The sequence below is a fragment of the Callithrix jacchus genome, chromosome 6 (assembly GCF_049354715.1).
Source record: "Callithrix jacchus isolate 240 chromosome 6, calJac240_pri, whole genome shotgun sequence".
NCBI classification, from domain to species: Eukaryota; Metazoa; Chordata; class Mammalia; order Primates; family Cebidae; genus Callithrix; species Callithrix jacchus.
In genome coordinates, this window is record NC_133507.1 from 71,580,408 (window position 1) to 71,603,649 (window position 23,242).

At 39.9% G+C, this 23,242-nt stretch overlaps 1 protein-coding gene across 9 annotated transcripts in view; it reads left to right on the forward strand.

The window, feature by feature from the left end:
- CCDC148 (coiled-coil domain containing 148) overlaps positions 1-23,242 on the forward strand; it is a 297,672-nt gene that overhangs the window by 141,851 nt on the left and 132,579 nt on the right. For all 9 annotated transcript variants that reach the window (XM_078327716.1, XM_078327714.1, XM_078327718.1 and 6 more), the window contains 2 exons: positions 497-635; positions 2,864-3,070. In XM_078327716.1, the coding sequence (XP_078183842.1) occupies positions 497-635; positions 2,864-3,070 (346 nt within the window). The remainder of the gene's footprint in view (positions 1-496; positions 636-2,863; positions 3,071-23,242) is intronic.

Sequence of the window (23,242 nt, forward strand, 5' to 3'; positions counted from 1 at the left end):
ATTTTCTTTTGAAGTCAAATCTTAAATAAGTCTCTTCCTCAGTTTGTCTTTATTTTCCTTTACATAATTGCCCATTTAACTGTCTACATTTATACTTTTCTCCAGTTTAGACATAGGAACCTTGTCGAATAAATAAAATTCCTTTTTAATCTGTATACATAATCATTTATTTTCTAACGTTTATTTCATTCATTGGTCATGATTTCTAAAATATCATTATAGGTAAGCTAGAATAAATACTTTAAAAATACTGTGTCTCATCAAACTTACTCAAATTATGCCTTACACTCATGGCAAGACCAAATAAAGAAGGAACTCATTGCATTAGAATTTAGAAACTTTTCTGAAACAGACATTAAATTTGGCTAATGTATTTTAAAATCACAGAAACCTCATTTTGCATCATTACTGTCACTTGCTAATAGCTTGAATAGTTTGAGTCCTTCAGACTTCATGATTCCTCAATAATACGCTGTAACATTTTTGTTGCTTCCAGAAACTGTCAACTAAGTGAAGAAGAACACTGGATTTACCGGGCTATTTTGGATCAGTACTCTGGAGATCTCTTTGGAAGAAGGGCTCTCTATCTGGACATGTTACAAAGATATTTTCCTCACAAATCTAGGCATGATTTGGTGAGGGCTGGACCTACCTACATACTTGCAAGTGAAATTGTTTTAGTAGTCAGTGATTATTAAGCATGTACATATATTTTGCATGGGTCTTTAAAAATTATTTTTTTCTTACATACTAGAAAATAATAGGGTTATATAATAGTTTGAAAGCCTGTACAGGTCAGTTTTACAAGTTTGTCCTGTTCATAACGAGGTGGGCGATCTCCTCAGATAAAAGTCAGTCTCTGTGCCTACTTGCTGCAGAGATCTTCACTGTGGTCCCGTGGCTGCTCTGTTCGTATTTGACTCCCGAGTGTCTGTGTAGCCAGATACTCACCTTCAAGGGGCTTTGCCATCTCCAGGTCTTGCCTGAAAGTGAAATGCCTGCTCCTCCATTCAAAGACTGAGGTGGGGCAGGCATACCCCAAATGCCTGCCCCACCTCAGTGTTTCTAGCCACATGGAGGCCAGCACTTTTCCTGGGGCTGGTACTTTTATCTCTTTCCCAGCACTACAGCTCTGCTTGATCCTTCTAGATGGATCTGAAACACAGATACCCCAAATACAGAACTCAAAGATGTGACTGAGATTTTCCTAAAAGGGAACTGGGAAATTACTGTTTGATTTAAGTTTCATTCTTTAGTCAACAAGAACACAAGGGCAAAAAAACAGAAGTTTCCCTGTCACCAATTATTTTCACAATAACTCACCTTATAACATGCATGTAAACAAAAACACAGACTTTTAATTTTTAAATGCTCCATGCTATAGCATCTTATCACGTACTCTGCATTTTTGTAATTGTTTTAGATTAAGCAAGTAACAACAATACTCACATGTAGATTGAAGTTGTCATATGTTAGTCACGTGGAAACTTCTTGAACACACATAACAGTGGACGAGAAAAATATTATTGCTATCCTTAGTTTTAGATGAAAAAACTGATGCAAAGGTCACACAGCTACTGTGATCATTTTCTCCCATCCTCTTTCATCCTCTTCACCCCTCCCCCTTTATTTTGGTAACAGATACCTGTTATATAATAAGTAATTCGCTCTGGATTTTTAAACATCTTTCATTTATTAAATTAGATCTTTCCTTTTGTTCCCTATGGATTCTATTTGCTTCTGTGACAAGTTGTCATTTTTATTATAACTTGCACATTTTATATTTTCCTATTACCATGATAAAGATTTTTACATTTAATTCTTACATTAGATTAATTAGCATCCATTTCTGTGTGGTGTATTCTTCCTTTCTTAATGTTTGACAGATATTAAGTATATTTTTGGCTTTATAAAACAAAGCTGAGGAGTTTACAGAACAGATTTTAGTAGCTAATACATTTAAGTGAGACCAAGTAAGTGGTTTTACTGTGTACTGAATTCATCATACTTCAACTATTATTTTAGGTGGGATGTACCTTATCCTGTTTGCTAGCTGCTTTTCTCACAGTTCCTAAGGGTTAAATAATGTATTAAATTCAGCATCATGGTATATACTGGCAAAATAAAGATTTATTTAGATCAGTGACTTTCAACTTTGGAAGACACACCTTTTTCTGGGGAGCATTTCAGAATTACCCACCGAATTTTTCCAGGCTACTCAGGTTCCCTCCATTCTTGTTCTCCCCTCAAGACTCTGCTACTTCCCATGGTTGAGATTCACTTCCAAAAGGAGCTACTGCTGCTGATGTGAAAATGCCATGTCCCTGGTGAGCATAGGATAGGAAGGGCTCAGTGCCATTGCTATTACTACTTTAAGTTAAGGCATCCTAACATCTGAATGTCTCAGTAATTAAGGGTAAAACTTGAGTTTTCAGGATTTATGTAGCAATTTTTACATTTATTAGCATTTTGTTTAAATGAAACAGTTGATATAATTGTTAAAATACCAAAATTGATGTAAAGATGGGGTATTTTAAAAGCCATGTATAGGGAAAATGTTGCTTTCTGCTCATAGAATCATTACCATTTAGAAATGAAAGTGGTTTTAGAGGTTACCTGATATAACTGCATCCTATATGAGGAAACTAAGGATTTGGAATCATTAAGTGACTTGTCCTCAGTCACCAATTATCCACAGGCTCAGTTTTGGAGGTAGTACCTGGTTTCTGGTTGCTGTATTTATGATGAAGATATTTGACCCCCAGTTTTTCAAAATGTTTGGTTATAATTCATTTTTGTAACAATGACACAAATATAAGCTCACTTTCATAAGGGTAAATATCCACCCTCTGTTACTTTTCAGGTTGAACATGAGAAATATTGTGACCAATATCACTTTGCTATGGAGCAACGAAAGATCCTGATAGCAAATTGGAATAAAAATAGGAAAGACTTTATACAGAAGGCTGTGATGACACTGATTGAGGCTTGTACAACTCATGAAATGGAGAGCACATTGGCTAAGGACAAGAAAAAGCAACAGGAATTGTGTGCTGATCTGAAAGCCAAGGTAAGATGCTGTACAGGTATTTCAGCATTTGCCTGGATCTTGAAGAACCTATTTTTTCCTTTTGTTCAAACTCAACCTAAAGTTCAGCTTCTCTTTTTAAAAAAAGCCTATCTTGAATAAAACTATTAGGTTGAACTGTATAAAATTGCATTTCTTAGGTCACAAACAGTCAACAATAAACAATTTCACATGGTTCAATTGAAAAGTTACAATAGGATGTTAATATTGAAGTTTTGATTGAGATATTCAATCTTAACCATAGACGTGCACATCAGATGGAGGTGCTAGATGAAAATGCAAGTGTAATGATAAAGTAACTGATGCTGATTCAAAGACTCTTGGACTTCTCATTCACATGAGAAGACAGCAAAAAGTTCAAGTGAGGAGGAGGAGAGAGGCTTCATGATGAGATACATTGGGGAAGTTTGCAGGGCTGTGTATGAGTCCTCAGCAAAATGTGGGGGAGTAGGCCGGGTTTTCCTCTTCCTCAGACCCAGAAATGTCTCGGGGGCTGGATTGAGGGTGGCTTGGGAGTTGGTAAGTAACCCTTGCTTTTAGAAGGATTGAGGACCAGTGGGATGCTTAGAGGGAAATAGAGGAACTGCCTCCGAGGCAGAACTGTAAAAGTGGCTGCTGTGTTGGGAACAATTGCATTCCGCAGGAGGGTCACAGTGTATGAGTCCTGGAGGCCTGACATGGATATGGCCTCCACAGGAGTGTTGGCCAGGGCCATTAAAAACAATTGTATTGAGGAATAACATACTTGAAGTACACAAATCTTGAATTGATAAATGATATGGTAGGAGGATGATGCAACAAGAAATTTTATTTGCTTGATAGAAAATGACTGGCAGACTAATTAAGCTATACCAATTAAGAGCATATAAAACAAATGTCTCTGTTTTAAAACATTAGAGGAAAATCTTTCATCTGCATTTTTTAAAACAAAAAAGGTATTTATTTTGACATTACACAAGCTTGGGACCTAAAATGAATGGGAGCTGCATCAAGGCTGATCTGTTATGGGCTTCAGTGCTAAGACATGTTTCTTCTCCATCTTCAGGCTGATAAGAAAGACACAGGGGCAAGGGGCCATGACAAGTTATTGTGTTCCTAGTTTTTTTATATTCATTTTGAACACATTATCATTAGCTCTTGAGCTATGCTGAAAGTTATATTTCTTTGTATTGTATTGCACTGAGATAAACATACATGTAGTAAAATACACAAGTGCACAGTATTTATGTGTACAATTGAATGAAGTTTTATGAAACACAAACACACCCATGAAAAACCACTGAGATCAAAACCTAGAATATTTCCTGCAGCTCAGAAGGCTCCTTCATGCTTCTTCTCAGTAAATACAATCCCCACCCGTAGCCACTTTCTGCCTTCATGACCACAGATTAGTTTTGTCTACTTTGAACATTGTATAAATCAAATGAGATATTTATAGTATATAGTCCTTTGTACTTCTTGCACTCATCATATCTGTTTCATCTCTGTGCCATGTTACAGGTATTTGTTCTTTATTGCTGTGTAGTATTTCATAGTATAAGTTTTCCTACCAACAGAAATTTGAGTCGTTTTCAGGTTTGTGTTATGATAATGGCACTATCAACATTCTTGAACATGTCTCTTGGTGGACATATATATTCATTACTATTGGATAGATATTATACTTAGGAGCAAAATCACTGCATCATAAGGCTCAGTTGTGTTTAGCTTTAGTAAATACTACCACATAGTTTTCCAAAGTGGTTATACAAATTTGCAACCAAATTCAGTTACATCACATTTTCCCAACATTGGTATTGCTAATCTTTAATTTCATCGAATGTGGTGACTGAATAGTGTTACCTCATTTTGATTTTCATTTGCACTTAGAATAAAGCTGTCCTAGCATCTTTTTATATGCTTATTAGCCATTTGGATATCCTCTTTTGTGAAAACCCCACTCAAATCTTTTGCCTATTTTCTGTGGGTTGCGTGCTTTTTTCTCACTTAATTATATGTTCTTTATATATTCTGTAAACAACAGCTATTTCTTTTCATTTTCTCCCAATCAATGACTTGTCTCTTCAATCTCTTAATGGCATCTTTAAATGACCAAAACTTCTTAATTTTAATGAAGTACTGGTTTTTTTTATTTTTAAATGTCTGAGATATGTTATATACAGTAAAATCACCATTTTAAATGTATAGTTCTATGAATTTTGAAAATGCATGACGTGTAACTACCACCATAATCAAGATATAGAACAGTTCCACCACCACTCAAAAATTCTTTGCACTCCTTTGTAGTCAACCCCTCATCTTCCTCCAGCCTTTGGCAAGCTCTGATCTGTTCTCCATCCCTATAGTTTTGCCTATTCTAGAAGGTCATGTAAGTGTAAGTCAACTGTTTGTAGCCTTTGAGTCTGGCTTTGTTCACTTTGCATAATGCATTTTAAATCCAGCCATGTTGTTGGCATCAATAGTTTGTTCTTTTTTGTTGCTGAGTGGTATTCTATGACATGGATATGTTACAGTTTTTCCATTCATCAGTTGTTTCAAGTTTTTGACAATTAATGTTACCTTGCTTATAGTGGGAGTAGACTTTAGGCTTCCTGGTGAGCCTGTGCCTCAGATGGTGTCTTTTTTTTTTTAAGTGACAGGGTTTCACTTTATTGCCCAGGCTGGAATGTGGTGATATAATCATAGCTCATTGCAGCCTAGATTCCTAGGCTCAAGTGATCTTCCTGCCTCCATCTTCCAAATAGCTGAGATTACAGGCATGCACCAACCATGCCTGGCTAATTTTTCAATATTTTGTAGAGACAGGGTCTTGTTATGTTACCCAGGCTGGTCCTGAGCTCCTGGCCTCTAGCGATCTTTCTGCCTTGGCTTCCCAAAGCACTGAGATTGCAGGTGAGCCACTGTGCCCAGCCCTACCACACTCTTGTTCTTCTCCCTGCACTAGATTGTCACTAGACACTTGCTAGTCTGGTAGAGGAAGAGGCATTCTGCAATACTGGTCCAGCTTCAGTCTCAGGCAGGGCCTGTGTCCCTCGGTCTTGGGGCTAGGCCTTACTCAGCGATTCTACTCTTTTCCCCATAGCAGACAAATTCTGCTTCATGTTTTTGCTGTTCTTGTAAAGAAGACAGTTTTCTATGCCTCCCCCAGTTGTGATGGGTCTACACTTGCACCCCTAGTGGGTTCATGGCTTTTCCTCTAGCAGTTATAGGTGTTCATTCTATAGGGCTTTGGATTCTCTCTGGCCGATCTGCACTGCCATAGGATGCTTTCTCTGGTCTCCTACCCTGACTCCAATCTTTTTTTTGTGAGCACTCTGTGAGATCTGTGGAGAAAAGCCTGAGAGTGGGTCCAAATTCCCCTTGTGTTTGTAGCTTCCACAGGTTCTATAGTCTCATGCTCTGCAAAGTCATTAAAACTTGTAAATCATTAAAATTTATCAATTTATTACAATATTTTAGCTGCAAACTTTTTACCCACTTCCATAATGGCCTCATCTTTCCCAGGTGCTCTGTACAAGTAAGTCAGTTGCCACATCCTGGATCTCCTTGGAGGAGTCTCTTTCCTTACATTTCAAGCTAGTTTATTGCCTTGTGACCTCTGCTCTTTGATGGGTTCAAGAGAAGTCCTAATGTAGGTGATTCACCTTTTTCTTGTGGGAAAGTGAGAACAATATTCTAACTTTCTACACCTAAATGAAACCTCAAAGGTTCTAATGAAATATAATTCATCAATCTTTTTTGTGCCCTATTTAAGAATTCATTGGAAAATAATAAGGGGCCATTGTCAAAGATATTCTTCCCCAAGACTTTTCTGCCCAACAGGGTTCCTAACCTGGAGTAAAGGGACCCCAAAAACAGTGGGATGGAACAACAATAAATGGGAACCTGATGGATAGAAAAGAAGTGGCAAGCCAAAGGCAAATGAGCATGACGCACATCAAGAGCATGGAGCATCTTTCCTGGAAAGCTCAGCTAGCAATCAGAACAATGGCACCGCTAGGAGGGCAAGGGTCAGCATGAACCTCCTGCCTGGCTTACTTAGGACAGTGCCACTCACCCATCAGGTGAAAACTTTGCTTTCCTTTTCTTCAGTCCTCCTCTCCTTTTCCTTCTCCCACCTCTGGGCCCTGAAGGCTTAAGCATCTAGGCAATGAAAGAAGCAGCCATCTTCTGCATGAAGAGGGAAGTGGTGATTAATCTCTTGGAAGCAGGCACTGATTTTGAACCAAAACTGTGTTTTGTGACTTAAAGTTACCACGGGCCTCTAAGTGACCCAACAGTGAGCCATGCATTCTGCTGAGTTTTTATCTGATGGTTGGAGAAACATCTGAATGGAGGACGAAAACAATGCCGCATTTTGATGATGTCACACACATCATGCTGTTTCATATACCAAGCATACTTATTGGGCATCCTAATAGATGCTTTCTATGTGTTTCCTGATATTCTCTTCAATGATAAATCTAAGCTGAGATGTGAGAGGTTGCTGCAGAGCATCTAGCCACTGGACAAGGCTGCAGCTCCAAGAGACAGCATAACATGTAGCCTCCCCAGAGAGGTATGGGCATAAGAGGGTAAACAAATAACTAAACTTTCAGGGATGAAACCTGAAAAGGGTAAATGCAGGCAGACTGTGGGGGAAATCAGAACATATACTGCACTGTGGTAAAATGGATTCTGTTTTTTCTAGAGAGGGTGTTACCATTGGAATTTGTATTCCTGATGAGGGACTGAGGCTCATTAAATTATACTGTGATCAAAACTACATCATAAAAGAAAAGAAATAAATCTATAAATTCCACAGTTATTTAAAATGTTAAACTATGCTTATGATTTTTTTAACCTGGAAGGAAACTTGGCAATTTATCCCTGCTCTTCATTTTACAAGCCTGAAATTTGAGTCCTGAAAGATGAAGTGACTTGCCTGAGGTTCACACCAGCTCATTCAACTTGTAATTCAGTATTATCTCAGCCCCACAAAGGTTTGCATACAAGAATCCTACAAAATAATAGAAGATGTTTATTATACTGTAGGCTCCAGTGTGCTGTAAAGTAGGCCCAGAGTGGGAAAAATATTACTTCATTGTATCATAAATTTGACCTTTCTAAAACTAATATGCCAGCTATAATAAACATTAATTAAACATTTAACCATAATTTTGTTCTCAGCCTTGGAATTTAAAAGGGCTATTGGGGGGTAATTTAGATGATTTGTGTCTTTTAAGAGAAGTATTAAAGGAATTTTGAAATAATGCTCTTGTGCTCTCTCTCTCTCATCTCTGTTTTGTTTTATTTTGGTTTTCTGTCAGTAACAGTTACTGTAACAAGCAGAGGCATTTAGGCCTCTCAACAGAGGATGAGAGGAAAAGGAGGAAGTAGAGCACTCAATTTCTTGCTCCTACGAAACCTGCTCTTTGATCCCCCAAGTTTTCCCAGACTACAGCCTGAACCAGTCTGTGTACTTGATTCTGCAGGATCCTTGTCTTTCCACAGCATGGCTAGGAACCTCCTCCCCAGAGCCATCTCATAATTGACTTTCTTTGCTTCCATGCTGGGTGGCCTGCATGGAATAGTTAACGTGACCTGCATGCTTAATGCCAGATGAGAGGCTTCTGTCCTGTCCTTAATTTGTCCACTCTCCTCATTCCTTTTATGACTGTTTCCCATGGTCACCACTCCATAGGACCCTTACCTGACACCATGCACCCTCATCCTCAGACTCCCAGGAAACAAGCCGCCTCCTACTTTAGCAAGAAAATTAAGTCATTGAGGAGTGACAACAACCCCTAATTTCTTCCTCTCACCCTATGCCTTTCTGTCTCTTGCCAGATGCTGGTCTTCCTCTAGATGATGAAAGGTGTGATGCCTCCTATGTGTTCAAGTTCAGTCCTTCTCCCTAAAGTTCAGAACTGTGACCCATCTAACTACTTTAGAAATGTGATGCTAGTGGTTATCTCCTGTCTTTGTTTTTGTCTCTCTTATTCTTTATAGTGTTTCCTTCAGCCTGTAAACATGGCTAAGTCAAAAGACTATCTGAAGAAGCCTTCTTTTGTCATCCTCAAGCTCTTGGGCAGACCCAAGCTCTACTCTTTCATTTGACATCAGTCCTTTGAAACAGTAGTCTACATTATTGTCCCCAAAACTTCTAATCCAGCAAGGCTCTTCCATCCTGAGCCTCCTGGACCTTTCCCCTTCACTTCCCTGCTGATGACCCACTCTTTGACATTCTTTACTCCCTCAGCTTCTATAAAACTGTTTACTTTGCCATATCTTACAGTGGTTCTTAGTCTTCCCATGTATTTCCCATTGTCTTCCCACTTCAAAAACCCTGGAGCCCTCCAGTTTTCTCCCCTCACTCTTTGCTCTTATTTCTCTACTTCATTGGCTCCTAAGCATCCTCATGATCCTGCCAACCCTGATATGAAAACTGCTCTCAGATCTTTATTCCCATTTCTGCAGTTTTATCTTCAACTTCATGTATTCAGCTACGTGCTGATTATATCAACTTAGAAGGCCGAATGCCTCAAATTCAGTGTCCAAAATAGAAATTCTCATTTTCCTGTGATAAAATTGCACTTCTTTCTTGAAACTTAGCTTCCTTTTTTCTCTTACCTTCATGGCCAATTACCAACTTTCGAAAATTTTCTCGATCTGCCCTTTCCTTTCTATCATAAAGCCCTGGCCATTGTTCCTGAGCTATGGCCCCTCTCGTCACTGTGTTTCACATTCTACCCTTATGAAATCCTTTCTCAAAATTGCAGGCAGAATGCTCTATCTAAAATTCAATTCAGGCCAGGCACAGTGGCTCATACCTGTAGCCCCAGTGCTTTGGAAGGCTAAGGTGGGAAGATTACTTAAAGCCGGGAGTTCAAGACCAGCCTGGGCAGCATAGCAAGACCCTGTCTCTATAAAAAAAATGGTTTAAGAAAAATAGCCGGGGGACTCAAGATGGCACAGTGAGAACAACCCAGGATTGAAGCTCTCAGTGAACGCACGGAAAGGGTGAGTCAGGGCCGCTTTTCCAGACGGATCTTTGTTGCCCACAGAACGGGGAAATTCCCAGGTATAAAAGAGACGTGGGACGCGAGGCAGACGTTTTGGCTGGTGTAGCTGGCAGTCAGTGCAGCCGGCGGCCGGCACAGTAGCGCAGCGACGCTATACAGCGCTCCGCACAAAGTGCACTGGTCCGGGTGCCCTATTGAACCAGCAATCTGAGACTTGAGAGGGCTGAACTTGAGACTGAATGGGACTTGAACAGTGAGCCAGCCCAGGAGATTCCAGGGAAACGGCGTTTGGGGTAGCTCAGTGGGACAAACAAAACGGCGATTCCAAATGCTCGAGGTAGAGAGGTTCCCCAAGGGCACAGCTGAACCCAGGATGGTGCAGCTCCATGGGGGAGGGGCATCCGCCATTACTGAGGCAATCCGCCCCTAATGAGGTACACGCCCATTGCTGACACAGCCTGCCATTGCTGAGGCGACCTGCTACAACAGAGAGACTCTGCCACAGGGCATAGCCCTTGGCAGCAGGGTGGAGACTGCAGCAGCAGGGCAGAGCCTGCAGCAACAGGGCGAACCTCACACCAGCAAGGTGGAGCCTTGGCAGGCAAATAGTGACTAGACTGCCTCCTAGCTGGGCAGGACAGCACAATGGACACTCACAAAGAAAGCCCCAACCCCTCCGAGACAGAGCATCTGAGAAAAAAAGGGGTTTTTTTATGAGTTCTGTTGCAGTAGAATTAAACTTAGCAGCCTAACAGCCCTGAATGAACAACAGAGCTCACAGCTCAGCACTTGAGCTCCTATAAAGTACAGACTGTCTCCTCAAGCAGCTTCCTGACCCCTCTATATCCAAAAGACTGACATTTGGCAGGCATCATTCTGGGACAAAGATAGCAGAAAAAGAAACCGGTGGCATTCCTCACTGTTTCGCAGCTGCTATAGGTGCACCCCAGACAAGCAGGGCCTGGAGTGGACCTCAGCAGTTGTACAGTGGAGGGGCTAGAATGGTAGAAGGAAAACAAAGTAACAGAAATACTTCATCATCAACAATCTGGGCGTCCACTCAGAGACCCAATCGAAAAGTCAGCAACTACACAGATGACAGGTGAATAAATCCACAAAGACGGGAAGAAACCAGTGCAAGAAGGAGGAAAACACCCAAACCAGAACACCTCGCCTCCTACAAAGGACCAAAACTCCTCACCAGCAAGGGAACAAAGCTGGACAGAGAATGACTGTGACGAAATGATGGAATTAGACTTCAGAAGGTGGATAATGAGAAACTTTTGTGAGCTAAAAGAACATGTTTTAAATCAATGCAAATAAACTAAGAACCTTGAAAAAAGATTCGAGGAAATGATAACAAGAATGGATAACTTAGAGAGGAATATGAATGAATTAAAGGAGCTGAAAAACACAATACGAGAGCTTTGCAAAACATGCACAAGTTTCAACAGCCGAATTGACAAAAGAAATAATATCAGAAATTGAAGATCAACTCAATGAAATAAAACGAGAAACCAAGATCAGAGAAAAAAAGCGCAAAATGGATCAACAAAGTCTCCAAGAAATGTGGGACTATGTGAAGAGACCTAACCTACGTTTGATAGGCGTACCACAATGTGACGAAGAGAATGAATCCAAGCTGGAAAATACTCTTCAGGACATTATCCAGGAAAATTTCCCCCACCTAGCAAGACAGGCCAACACTCAAATGCAGGAAATACAGAGAACACCACAAAGATATTCCGCAAGAAGAGCAACCCCAAGGCACATAATCGTCAGATTCAACAAGGTTGAAATAAAGGAGAAAATACTAAGGGCAGCCAGAGAGAAAGGTCGGGTCACCCACAAAGGGAAGCCCGTCAGACTCACAGCAGATCTCTCGGCAGAAACACTGCAAGCCAGAAGAGAGTGAGGGCCAATATTCAGCATCCTTAAACAAAAGAACTTTCAACCCAGAATTTTATATCCAGTCAAACTGAGCTTCATAAGTGAAGGAAAAATAAAATCCTTTGCGAACAAGCAAGTACTCAGAGATTTTGTCACCACCAGGCCTGCTTTACAAGAGCTCCTGAAAGAGGCACTACACATAGAAAGGAACAACCAGTACCAGCCATTCCAAAATCACACTAAATGCTAAAGAGCATCAACATACTGAAGAATCTACAACAACTAACGGGCAAAACAGCCAGCTAGCATCAAAATGGCAGTATCAAATTCACACATAACAATATTAACCCTAAATATAAATAGACTAAATGCACCAATCAAAAGACACAGACTGGCAAACTGGATAAAAAAACAAAACCCATCAGTGTGCTGTCTCCAGGAAACCCATCTCACATGCAAGGATACACAAAGGCTCAAAATAAAGGGATGGAGGAAGATTTACCAAGCAAATGGAGAGCAAAAAAAAGCAGGAGTTGCAATTCTCATCTCTGATAAAATAGACTTTAAAGCAACAAAGATCAAAAGAGACAAAGAAGGCCATTACATAATGCTAAAAGGATCGATAAAACAAGAAGAGCTAACGATCCTAAACATATATGGACCCAATACAGGAGCACCCAGATACATAACGCAAGTTCTTAATGACTTACAAAGAGACTTAGACTCCCACACAATAATAGTGGGAGACTTTAACAGTCCACTGTCAATATTAGATAGATCAACCAGACAGAAATTCAGCAAGGATATCCAGGGCTTGAACTCAGACTTGGAGCAAGCAAACCTGATAGACATTTACAGAACTCTACACCCCAAATCCACAGAATATACATTCTTCTCAGCACCACATCACACCTACTCTGAAATTGACCACATAATTGGAAGTAAATCACTCCTCAGCAAAAGTAAAAAAATGGAAATCATAACAAACAGTCTCTCAGACCATAGTGCAATCAAGTTAGAACTCAGAATGCAGAAACTAACCCAGAACCGCATAGCTTCATGGAAACTGAACAACTCGCTCTTGAATGTTGACTGGATAAAAAATGAAATGAAGGCAGAAATAAAGAAGTTCTTTGAAACCAATGAGAACGAAGACAACATGCCAGAATCTCTGGGACACATTTAAAGCAGTCTCTAGAGGAAAATATATAGCAATAAGTGCCCATATGAGGAGAATGGAGAGATCCAAAATTGACACCCTATCATCAAAATTGAAAGAGCTAGAGGAGCAAGATCAAAAAAACTCAAAACCTAGCAGAAGACAAGAAATAACTAAGATCAAAGCTGAACTGAAAGAGATTGAGATACGAAAAACCCTTCAAAAAAATCAATAAATCCAAGAGCTGGTTTTTGAAAAGATCAACAAAATAGACAGACCACTAGCCAGATTGACTAAAAAAAAAGAGAGAGAACAACCAAATAGATGCAATAAAAAGTGATAAAGGGAAAATCACCACAGATTCCACAGAAATTCAAACCATCATCAGAGAATATGACAAACAACTCTATGCACATAAACTAGTAAATCTGGAAGAAATGGATTAAATTCCTGGACTCCTGTGTCCTCCCAAGCCTAAACCAGGAGGAAGCTGAAACTATGAATAGACCAATAACAAGGTCAGAAGTCGAGGCAGCAATTAAGAGCCTACCACACGAAAAAAGCCCAGGTCCAGATGGGTTCACAGCCAAATTCTACCAGACACACAAAGAGGAGCCGATACCATTCCTTCTGAAACGATTTCCAATAATCCAAAAAGAGGGAATCCTTCCCAAATAATTTTATGAGACCAACATCATCCTGTTACCAAAACCCGGCAGAGACTCAACAAGAAAAGAAAACTTCAGGCCAATATCCATGATGAACATAGATGCAAAGATCTTCCATAAAATATTGGCAAGCCGACTGCAACAGCAAATTAAAAAACTTATCCATCATGATCAAGTAGGATTCATCCTGGGGATGCAAGGCTGATTCAACATATGCAAGTCTATAAACGTAATTCACCACATAAACAGAACCAAAAACAAAAACCACATGATTATCTCAATTGACGCAGAGAAGGCATTCGACAAAATTCAACAGCCCTTTATGCTAAAAATCCTCAATAAACTCGGTATCGATGGAACATATCTCAAAGTAATAAAAGCTATTTACGACAAACCAACAGCCAATATCATACTGAATGGGCAAAAACTGGAAGCATTCCCTTTGAAATCCCGCACTAGACAAGGATGCCCTCGTTCACCACTCCTATTCAATATAGTACTGGAAGTTCTAGCCAGAGAAATCAGTCAAGAAAAAGAAATAAATGTTATTCAAATAGGAAAGGTGGAAGCCAAAGTGTCTCTATTTGCAGACGACATGATAGTATACATAGAAGACCCCATTGTGTCAGCCCAAAAACTCCTGAAACTGATAAGCAAATTCAGCAAAGTCTCTGCATATAAAATCAATGTGCAAAAATCACAAACATTCCTCTATACCAATAACAGACTTAAAGAAAGCCAAATCAAGAACGAACTGCCATTCACAATTGCTACAAAAAGAATAAAATACCTTGGAATACAACTCACAAGGAACGTAAGGGACCTCTTCAAGGAAAACTACAAACCACTGCTCAACGAAATCAGAGAGGACACAAACAGATGGAGAAACATTCCATGTTCATGGTTAGGAAGAATTAATATTTTGAAAATGGCTATACTGCCCAAAGTAATTTACAGAATCAACGCTATCCCCATCAAGCTACCGTTGACTTTCTTCACAGAACTGGAAAAAACCACCATGAACTTCATATGGAAGCAAAAGAGAGCCCGCATAGCCAAGTCAATTCTAAGCATAAGAACACAGCGGGGGGCATCACACTACCGGATTTCAAACTATACTACAAGGCTACAGGAATGAAAACAGCATGGTACTGGTACCAAAACAGAGATATAGACCAATGGAACAAAACAGAGGCATCGGAGGCAACACAACATATCTACAACCATACAATCTTTGATAAACCTGACCAAAACAAGCAATGGGGAAAGGATTCCCTGTTGAATAAATGGTGTTGGGAAAACTGGCTAGCCATGTACAGAAAGCAGAAACTGGACCCCTTCCTGACACCTTACACTAAAATTAACTCCAGATGGATTAAAGACTTAAACATAAGACTTGGCACCATAAAAACCCTAGAAGGAAATCTAGGCAAAACCATCCAGGACATAGGAGTAGGCAAGGACTTCATGAACAAAACACCAAAAGCATTGGCAACAAAAGCCAAAATAGACAAATGGGACCTAATCAAACTCCACAGCTTCTGCAAGGCAAAAGAAACAGTCACTAGAGTGAATCGGCAACCAACAGAATGGGAAAAAATTTTTGCAGTTTACCCACCTGACAAAGGGCTGATATCCAGAATTTACAAAGAACTCAAACAGATTTACAGGAAAAAAACAAACAAGCCCATTCAAAAATGGGCAAAGGATATGAACAGACACTTTACAAAAGAAGACATATATGAGGCCAAAAATCATATGAAAAAATGCTCATCATCACTCGTCATTAGAGAGATGCAAATCAAAACCACATTGAGATACCATCTCACGCCACTTAGAATGGCGATCATTAAAAAATCTGGAGACAACAGATGCTGGAGAGGATATGGAGAAAAAGGAACACTTTTACACTGTTGGTGGGAGTGTCAATTAGTTCAACCATTGTGGAAGACAGTGTGGCGATTCCTCAAGGCCTTAGAAATAGAAATTCCATTTGACCCAGCAATCCGATTACTGGGTATATATCCAAAGGACTGTAAATCATTCTACTATAAGGACACATGCAGACGAATGTTCATTTCAGCACTGTTTACAATAGCAAAGACCTGGAATCAACCCAAATGCCCATCGATGATAGACTGGATTGGGAAAATGTGGCACATATACACCATGGAATACTATGCAACAATCAAAAACGATGAGTTCATGTCGTTTGTAGAGACATAGATGAATCTGGAGAACACAATTCTCAGCAAACTGATACAAGAACAGAAAATGAAATACCGCATATTCTCACTCATAGGCGGGTGATGAAGAATGAGAACACGTGGACACAGGGAGGGAAGTACTAAGCACTGGGGTCTATTGGGGGGAAAAGGGGAAGGCTAATGGGAGGGGGAGCTGGGGAGGGATAGCCTGGGGGAAATGCCAAATGTGGGTGAAGGGGAGAAAGGAAGCAAAACACACTGCCATGTGTGTACCTATGCAACTGTCTTGCATGTTCTGCACATGTACCCCCAAACCTAAAATCAATATAAAATTAAAAAAAAAAAGAAAAATAGCCAGTAGTGATGCATACATGTAGTTCTAGCTACTCAGGAGATTGAGGCAGGAGGATTTCTTGAGCCCAGGGGTTCAAGGTTGCATTGAGCTATGATTGCCTTTCTGCACTTCAGTTCAGCCTGCATGACAGAATGAGACCCTATCTCTTAAAAAAACTGCAATTCAGGTATGACATCCCCTGATGATGACATCTCATCTGCTTACAGTAAAGGCCCAACTTTCTGGCATAGCTGTCAGGTTTTCAATAACTTGGACCCCAGCTTTCTCTCCAGCCTCCTTTCTTGATACATTCCACTTTACATATTACGATTTAGAAATACTAAACTTGCTCTACCTCTGCCAGTACACAGTACAACATTCCATTTCCTGGCTCTGCACCTTTGTTCTTGCTGTTGTTGGCTTTGCCTGGAATGCCTCTCTTTCCTTCCTTTGTCTCAATAAATCTCATTCATCTTCAAAATTCAGCTCAAATGTCTGATACAGGAAGACTTCGTTGAATCCCTGACTAGAGTCAATACACTCTTTGTTCTCTCGAATTCCTGGTACATAACTCTGGCTCGCCTGTGATTATCATTATGTCACACTAAAAACTCTCATGTACCCAACAGAAGTGCAGGCAGGAATACCAACTTATTCAACTTGGTGTGAGCCTCTCCCTACCCCTCCCTAGATTTTCAGTGTTTGGGAAATAATAGGAGCTCAGTAACTTTTGTTGAAGTAAAGTGGATAAGCTTTAGGCATTTTGTTTGTTCTTCTCAATACCTACTGATACAGTACTCTCCCTACTATCTTCTTTCTAATGTATTTCTCAGGGAGCTTGCTGTAGAAACAAGTATGTGATGTGCTAAGTCATTAAGAAGTGAAGTACAAGACTGAATTGTCATTGAATATTTTGGGATACCAATTATTTATTTATTTTTTATTGATTTTAGGTTTGGGGGTACATGTGAAGAACGTGCAAGACTGTTTCATAGGTACACACATGGCAGTGTGATTTGCTGCCTTCCTCCCCATCACCTATATCTGGCCTTTCTTCCCATGCTATACCTCCCCAAATCCCCACCCTCCACTGTCCCTCCCCTATTTCCCCCCAACAGACCCCAGTGTGTGATGCTTCCTTCCCTGTGTCCGTGTGTTCTCATTGTTCAATACCCACCTATGAGTGAGAACATGCAGCATTTGATTTTCTGTTCTTGTGTCGGTTTCCTGAGAATGATGGTTTCCAGTTTCATCCATGTCCCGACAAAGGACACAAACTCATCGTTTCCTATGACTGCATAGTATTCCATGGTGTAAATGTGCCATATTTTCCCTGTCCAGTCTATCATCGATGGGCATTTGGGTTGGTTCCAGGTCTTTGCTATTGTAAACAGTGCTGCAATGAACATTTGTGTGCATGTGTCCTTATAGTAGAATGATTTATAATCCTTTGGATATATACCCAGTAATGGGATTGCTGGGTCAAATGGAATTTCTATTTCTAGGTTATTGAGGAATTGCCACACTGTCTTCCACAATGGTTGAACTAATTTACACTCCCACCAACAGTGTAAAAGTGTTCCTATTTCTCCACATCCTCTATAGCATCTGGTGTCTCCCAGTTTTTTAATGATCACCATTCTAACTGGTGTGGGATGGTCTCTCAATGTAGTTTTGATTTGCATGTCTCTAATGACCAGTGATGATGAGCATTTTTTCATGTTTGTTGGCCTCATGTATGTCTTCTTTTGTAAAGTGTCTGTTCATATTCTTCACCCACTTTGGAATGGGCTTGTTTTTTATTTTTCTTGTAAATCTGTTTTAGTTCTTTGTAGATTCTAAATATTAGCCCTTTGTCAGATGGGTAGATTGCAAAAAAATGTTTCCCATTCTGTTGGTTGCCGATTCACTCTAATGACTGTTTCTTTTCCTGTGCAGAAGCTGTGGAGTTTGATTAGGTCCCATTTGTCCATTTTAGCTTTTGTTGCCAATACTTTTGGTGTTTTGGTCATGAAGTCCTTGCCTACTCCTATGTCCTGAATGGTTTTGCCTGGGTTTTCTTTTATGGTTTTTATGGTGTTAGGTCTTATGTTTAAGTCTTTAATCCATCTGAAGTTAATTTCAGTGTAAGGTGTCAGGAAGCCAGTTTTCTACACATGGCTAGCCAGTTTTCCCAACACCATTTTATTAAACAGGACTCCTTTTCCCATTGCTTTTTTGTGCCATGTTTGTGAAAGGTCAGATGATTGTAGATGTGTGGTTTTGCCTCTGTGGCCTCTGTTCTGTTCCATTGGTCTATACCTCTGTTTTGGTACTAGTACCATACTGTTTTGATTACTATAACCTTGTAGTATAGTTTGACATCTGGTAGTGTGATGCCTCTTGCTTTGTTCTTTTTGCTTAGAATTGACTTGGCTGTGTGGGCTCTCTTTTGTCTCCATAGGAAGTTTAAGGCGGGTTTTTTCCAGTTCTGTGAAGAAGGTCATTGTTAGCTTGATGGGGATAGCGTGGAATCTGTAAATTACTTTGGGCAGTATGGCCATTTTCATGATACTGATTCTTCTTAACCATAAACATGGAATATTTCTCCATCTGTTTGTTTCCTCTCTTATTTCATTAAGCAGTGATTTGTAGTTCATCTTGAAGAGGTACTTTACGTTCCTTGTTAGTTGTATTCCTAGGTATTTTATTCTCTTTGTAGCAATTGCCAATGGTAGTTCGTTCTTGATTTGGTGCTCTTTAAGTCTGTTATTGGTGTATAGGAATGCTTGTGATTCTGCACATGGATTTTGTATCCTGAGACCTTGTCGAAGTTGCTTATGTGTTTCAGGAGATTTTAGGCTGAGACAATGGGGTATTCTAAATATACAATCATGTTGTCTGTAAATAGAGACAATTTGACTTCCTCCTTTCCTAATTGAATACCCTTTATTTCTTTTCTTGCCTGATTGCTCTGGCTACAGTTTTCAATACTATATTGAATAGGAGTGGTGAGAGAGGGCATCCTTGTCTAGTGCCAGATTTCAAAGGGAATGCTTCCAATTTTTGCCCATTCAGTATGATATTGGCTGTTGGTTTGTCGTAAATAGCTTTTATTACTTTGAGATACGTTCCATCGATACTGAGTTTATTGAGGATTTTTAGCATAAAAGGCTGTTGAATTTTGTCAAAGGCCTTCTCTGCATCAATTGAGATAATCATATAGTTTTTGTCTTTGGTTCTGTTTATGTGGTGAATTGCATTTATAGACTTGCGTATGTTAAACCAGCCTTGCTGGTTCATCCCCAGGATGAATCCTACTTGATCATGGTGGATAAGCTTTTTTATGTGCTGTTGCAATTGGCTTGCTGGTATTTTATAGAAGATTAATGCCAAATGTCGGTGAAGGGGAGAAAGGAAGCAAAACACACTGCCATGTGTGTACCTACGCAACTGTCTTGCATGTTCTGCTCATGTACCCCAAAACCTAAAATGCAATAAAAAATTTAAAAAAAAAGATTTTTGCATCTATGTTCATCATGGATATTGGCCTGAAGTTTTCTTTTCTTGATGAGTCTCTGCTGGGTTTTGGTATCAGGATAATGTTGGTCTCATAAAGTGATTTTGGAACGATTACCTCTTTTTGGATTGTTTGGAATAGTTTCAGAAGGAATGGTACCAATTCCTCTGTGTATGTCTGGTAGAATTTGACTGTGAAGCCATCTGGACCTGGGCTTTTTTTGGGTTGTAGGCTCTTAATTGCTGCCTCAACTTCAGCCCTCGTTATTGGTCTATTCAGGGTTTTGACTTCTTCCTGGTTTAGGCTTGGGAGAATATAAGTGTCCAGGAATTTATCCATTTCTTCCAGGTTAACTAATTTATGTGCATAGAGTGCTTTGTAATAATCTCTGATGATGGTTTGAATTTTTGTGGAATCTGTGGTGATATCCCCTTTATCCTTTCTATTGCATCTATTTGATTATTCTCTATTTTGTTTTTTTATTAATCTGGCTTGTGGTCTGTCTATTTTGCTGATCTTTTCATACAACCAGCTCCTGGATTTATTGATTTTTTGAAGGGTTTTTGTGTCTCTATCTCCTTCAGTTCTGCTCTGATCTTAGTTATTTCTTGTCTTCTGCTAGGTTTTGAGATTTTTTGATCTTGCTCCTCTAGCTCTTTCACTTTTGATGATAGGGTGTTGATCTTATATCTTTCCTTGCTTCTCATATGGGCATTGTTTGCTATATATTTTCCTCTAGACACTGCTTTAAATGTGTCCCAGAGATTCTGGCATGTTGTGTTTTCGTTCTCATTGGTTTCGAAGAACTTCTTTATTTCTGCCTTCATTTCATTGTTTATCCAGTCAACATTCAAGAGCCAGTTGTTCAGTTTCCATGAAGCTGTGTGGTTCTGGGTTGGTTTCTGAATTATGAGTTCTAACTTGATTGCACTGTGGTCTGAGAGACTGTTTGTTATGCTTTCCATTTTTTTACATTTGCTGAGGATTGATTTACTTCCAATTATGTGGTCAATTTTAGAGTATGTGTAATGTGGTGCTGAGAAGAATGTATATTCTGTGGATTTGGGGTGGAGAGTCTTTAAATGTCTATTAGGTTTGCTTGATCCAGGTCTGAGTCCAAGTCCTGGATATGCTTGTTAATTTTCTGTCTCGTTGATCTGTCTAATACTGACAATGGTGTGTAAAAGTCTTTCACTATTATTGTGTGGGAGTCTAATTCTCTTTGTAAGTGATTAAAAAGTTCTGGGTGCTCCTCTATTGGGTGCATATATATTTAGGATTATTAGCTCTTCTTGTTACATTGATTCTTTTACCATTATGTATTGCTCTTCTTTGTCTCTTTTGATCTTTGTTGGTTTAAAGTCTATTTTATCAGAGATGAGAATTGCAACTCCTGCTTTTTTTTTGCTCTCCATTTGCTTGCCAAGTCTTCCTCCATCCCTTTATTTTGTGCCTTTGTGTATCCTTGCATGTGAGATGGGTTTCCTGGATACAGCACACCAATGGGTTTGGCTTTTTATCCAATTTGCCAGTCTGTGTCTTTTGATTGGGGTGTTTAGCCCATTTAAATTTAGGGTTAGTATTGTTATGTGTGAATTTGATTCTGCCATTTTGATGTTAGCTGGCTGTTTTGCCCGTTAGTTGATGCAGTTTCTTCATTGTGTTGGTGCTCTTTACCATTTGCTATATTTTTGGAGTGGCTGGTATTGGTTGTTCCTTTCTATGTTTAGTGCTTCTTTCAGGTGCTCTTGGAAGGCAGGCCTGGTGGTGATGAAATCTCTGAGCAGTTGCTCGTTCATAAATGTTTTTATTTCTCCTTCACTTATGAAGCTTAGTTTGGCTGGATATGAAATTCTGGGTTGAAAGTTCTTTTCTTTAAAGATGTTGAATATTGGCCCCCACTCTCTTCTGGCTTGTATGGTTTCTGCTGAGAGATCTGCTGTGAGTCTGATGGGCTTTCCTTTGTGGGTAACCCGACCTTTCTTTGTGGCTGCCCTTAGCATTTTTTCCTTCAATTCCACCCTGGTGAATCTGATGATTATATGCCTTGGGGTTACTCTTTTTGAGGAATATCTTTGTGGTGTTCTCTGTATTTCCTGGACTTGAATATTGGCCTGTCTTGCTAGGTTGGGGAAGTTTTCCTGGATAATATTTAGAAGAGTATTTTCCAGCTTGGATTCATTCTCTCCATCACATTCAGGTACACCTATTAAACATAGATTAGATCTTTTCACATAGTCCCATATATCTTGGAGACTTTGTTCATTCCTTTCTATCCTTTTTTCTCTAATCTTGCCTTCTCATTTTATTTCATTGAGTTGATCTTCGACCTCTGATATCCTTTCTTCTGCTTGGTCAATTTGGCTGTTGAAACTTGTGTATGCTTTGTGAACTTCTCATGTTGTGTTTTTCAGCTCCATTACTTATATTCCTCTCTACATTGTTTGTTCTTGTTAGCATTTCATCAAATGTTTTTTCAACGTTCTTAGTTTCTTTGCATTGGGTTAGAACATGTTCTTTTAGCTCAGAGAATTTTCTTATTACCCACCTTCTGAAGCCTGATTCTGTCAATTCATCACACTCAATCTCTATCCAGCCTTGTTCCCTTGCTGGTGAGGAGGAGTTGTGATTCCTTTTAGGAGGAGAGGCATTCTGGTTTCAGATGTGTTCATCCTTTTTGTGCTGGTTTCTTCCCATCTTTGTGGATTTGTCCACCTGTCGTCTTTGTATTTGTTGACTTTCAGATTGGGTCTCTGAGTGGACGTCCAGTTTGTTGTTGATGAAGTTATTTTTTTATGTTTTTTAGTTTTCCTTCTAACATTCAGGACCCTCTGCTGTAGGACTGCTGAGGTTCATTCTAGGCTCTGCTTGCCTGGGAATCACCTGTAGGGGCTGCAGAACAGTAAGGGGTTGCTGCCAGTTTATTCTTTTGCTATCTTTGTCCCAGAAGGATACCGGCCGGATATCAGTCTGAGTTTTCCTTTATGAGGTGACTTTTTGGATATTCAGGGGTCAGGGAGTTGCTTGAGGAGACAGTCTGTCCTTTATAGGAGCTCAAGTGCTGAGCTGTGAGCTCCGTTGTTTATTCAGAGCTGCTGTGCAGGTACGTTTGAGTCTACTGCAACAGACCTCATAACCTCCCCTCTTTTTTTCCCAGATGCTCTGTCCTGGGGGGGTTAGGGCTTTATTTATGAGTTTCTGTTGTGCTGCTACCTTTTTTCAAGGCTGCCCTTCCCAGTGAGGAGGCAGCGTAGTCACTGTCTGCCTGTGGAGGCTTTGCTGAGCTGCTGTGGGCTCCGCCCAGCTGCCATGTGCACTTTCCTGCAGTCCTATTTATACGGGTATAGTTAGAAATGCCTCAGCAATGGTGGCCCACCTCTATAATGGCAGACT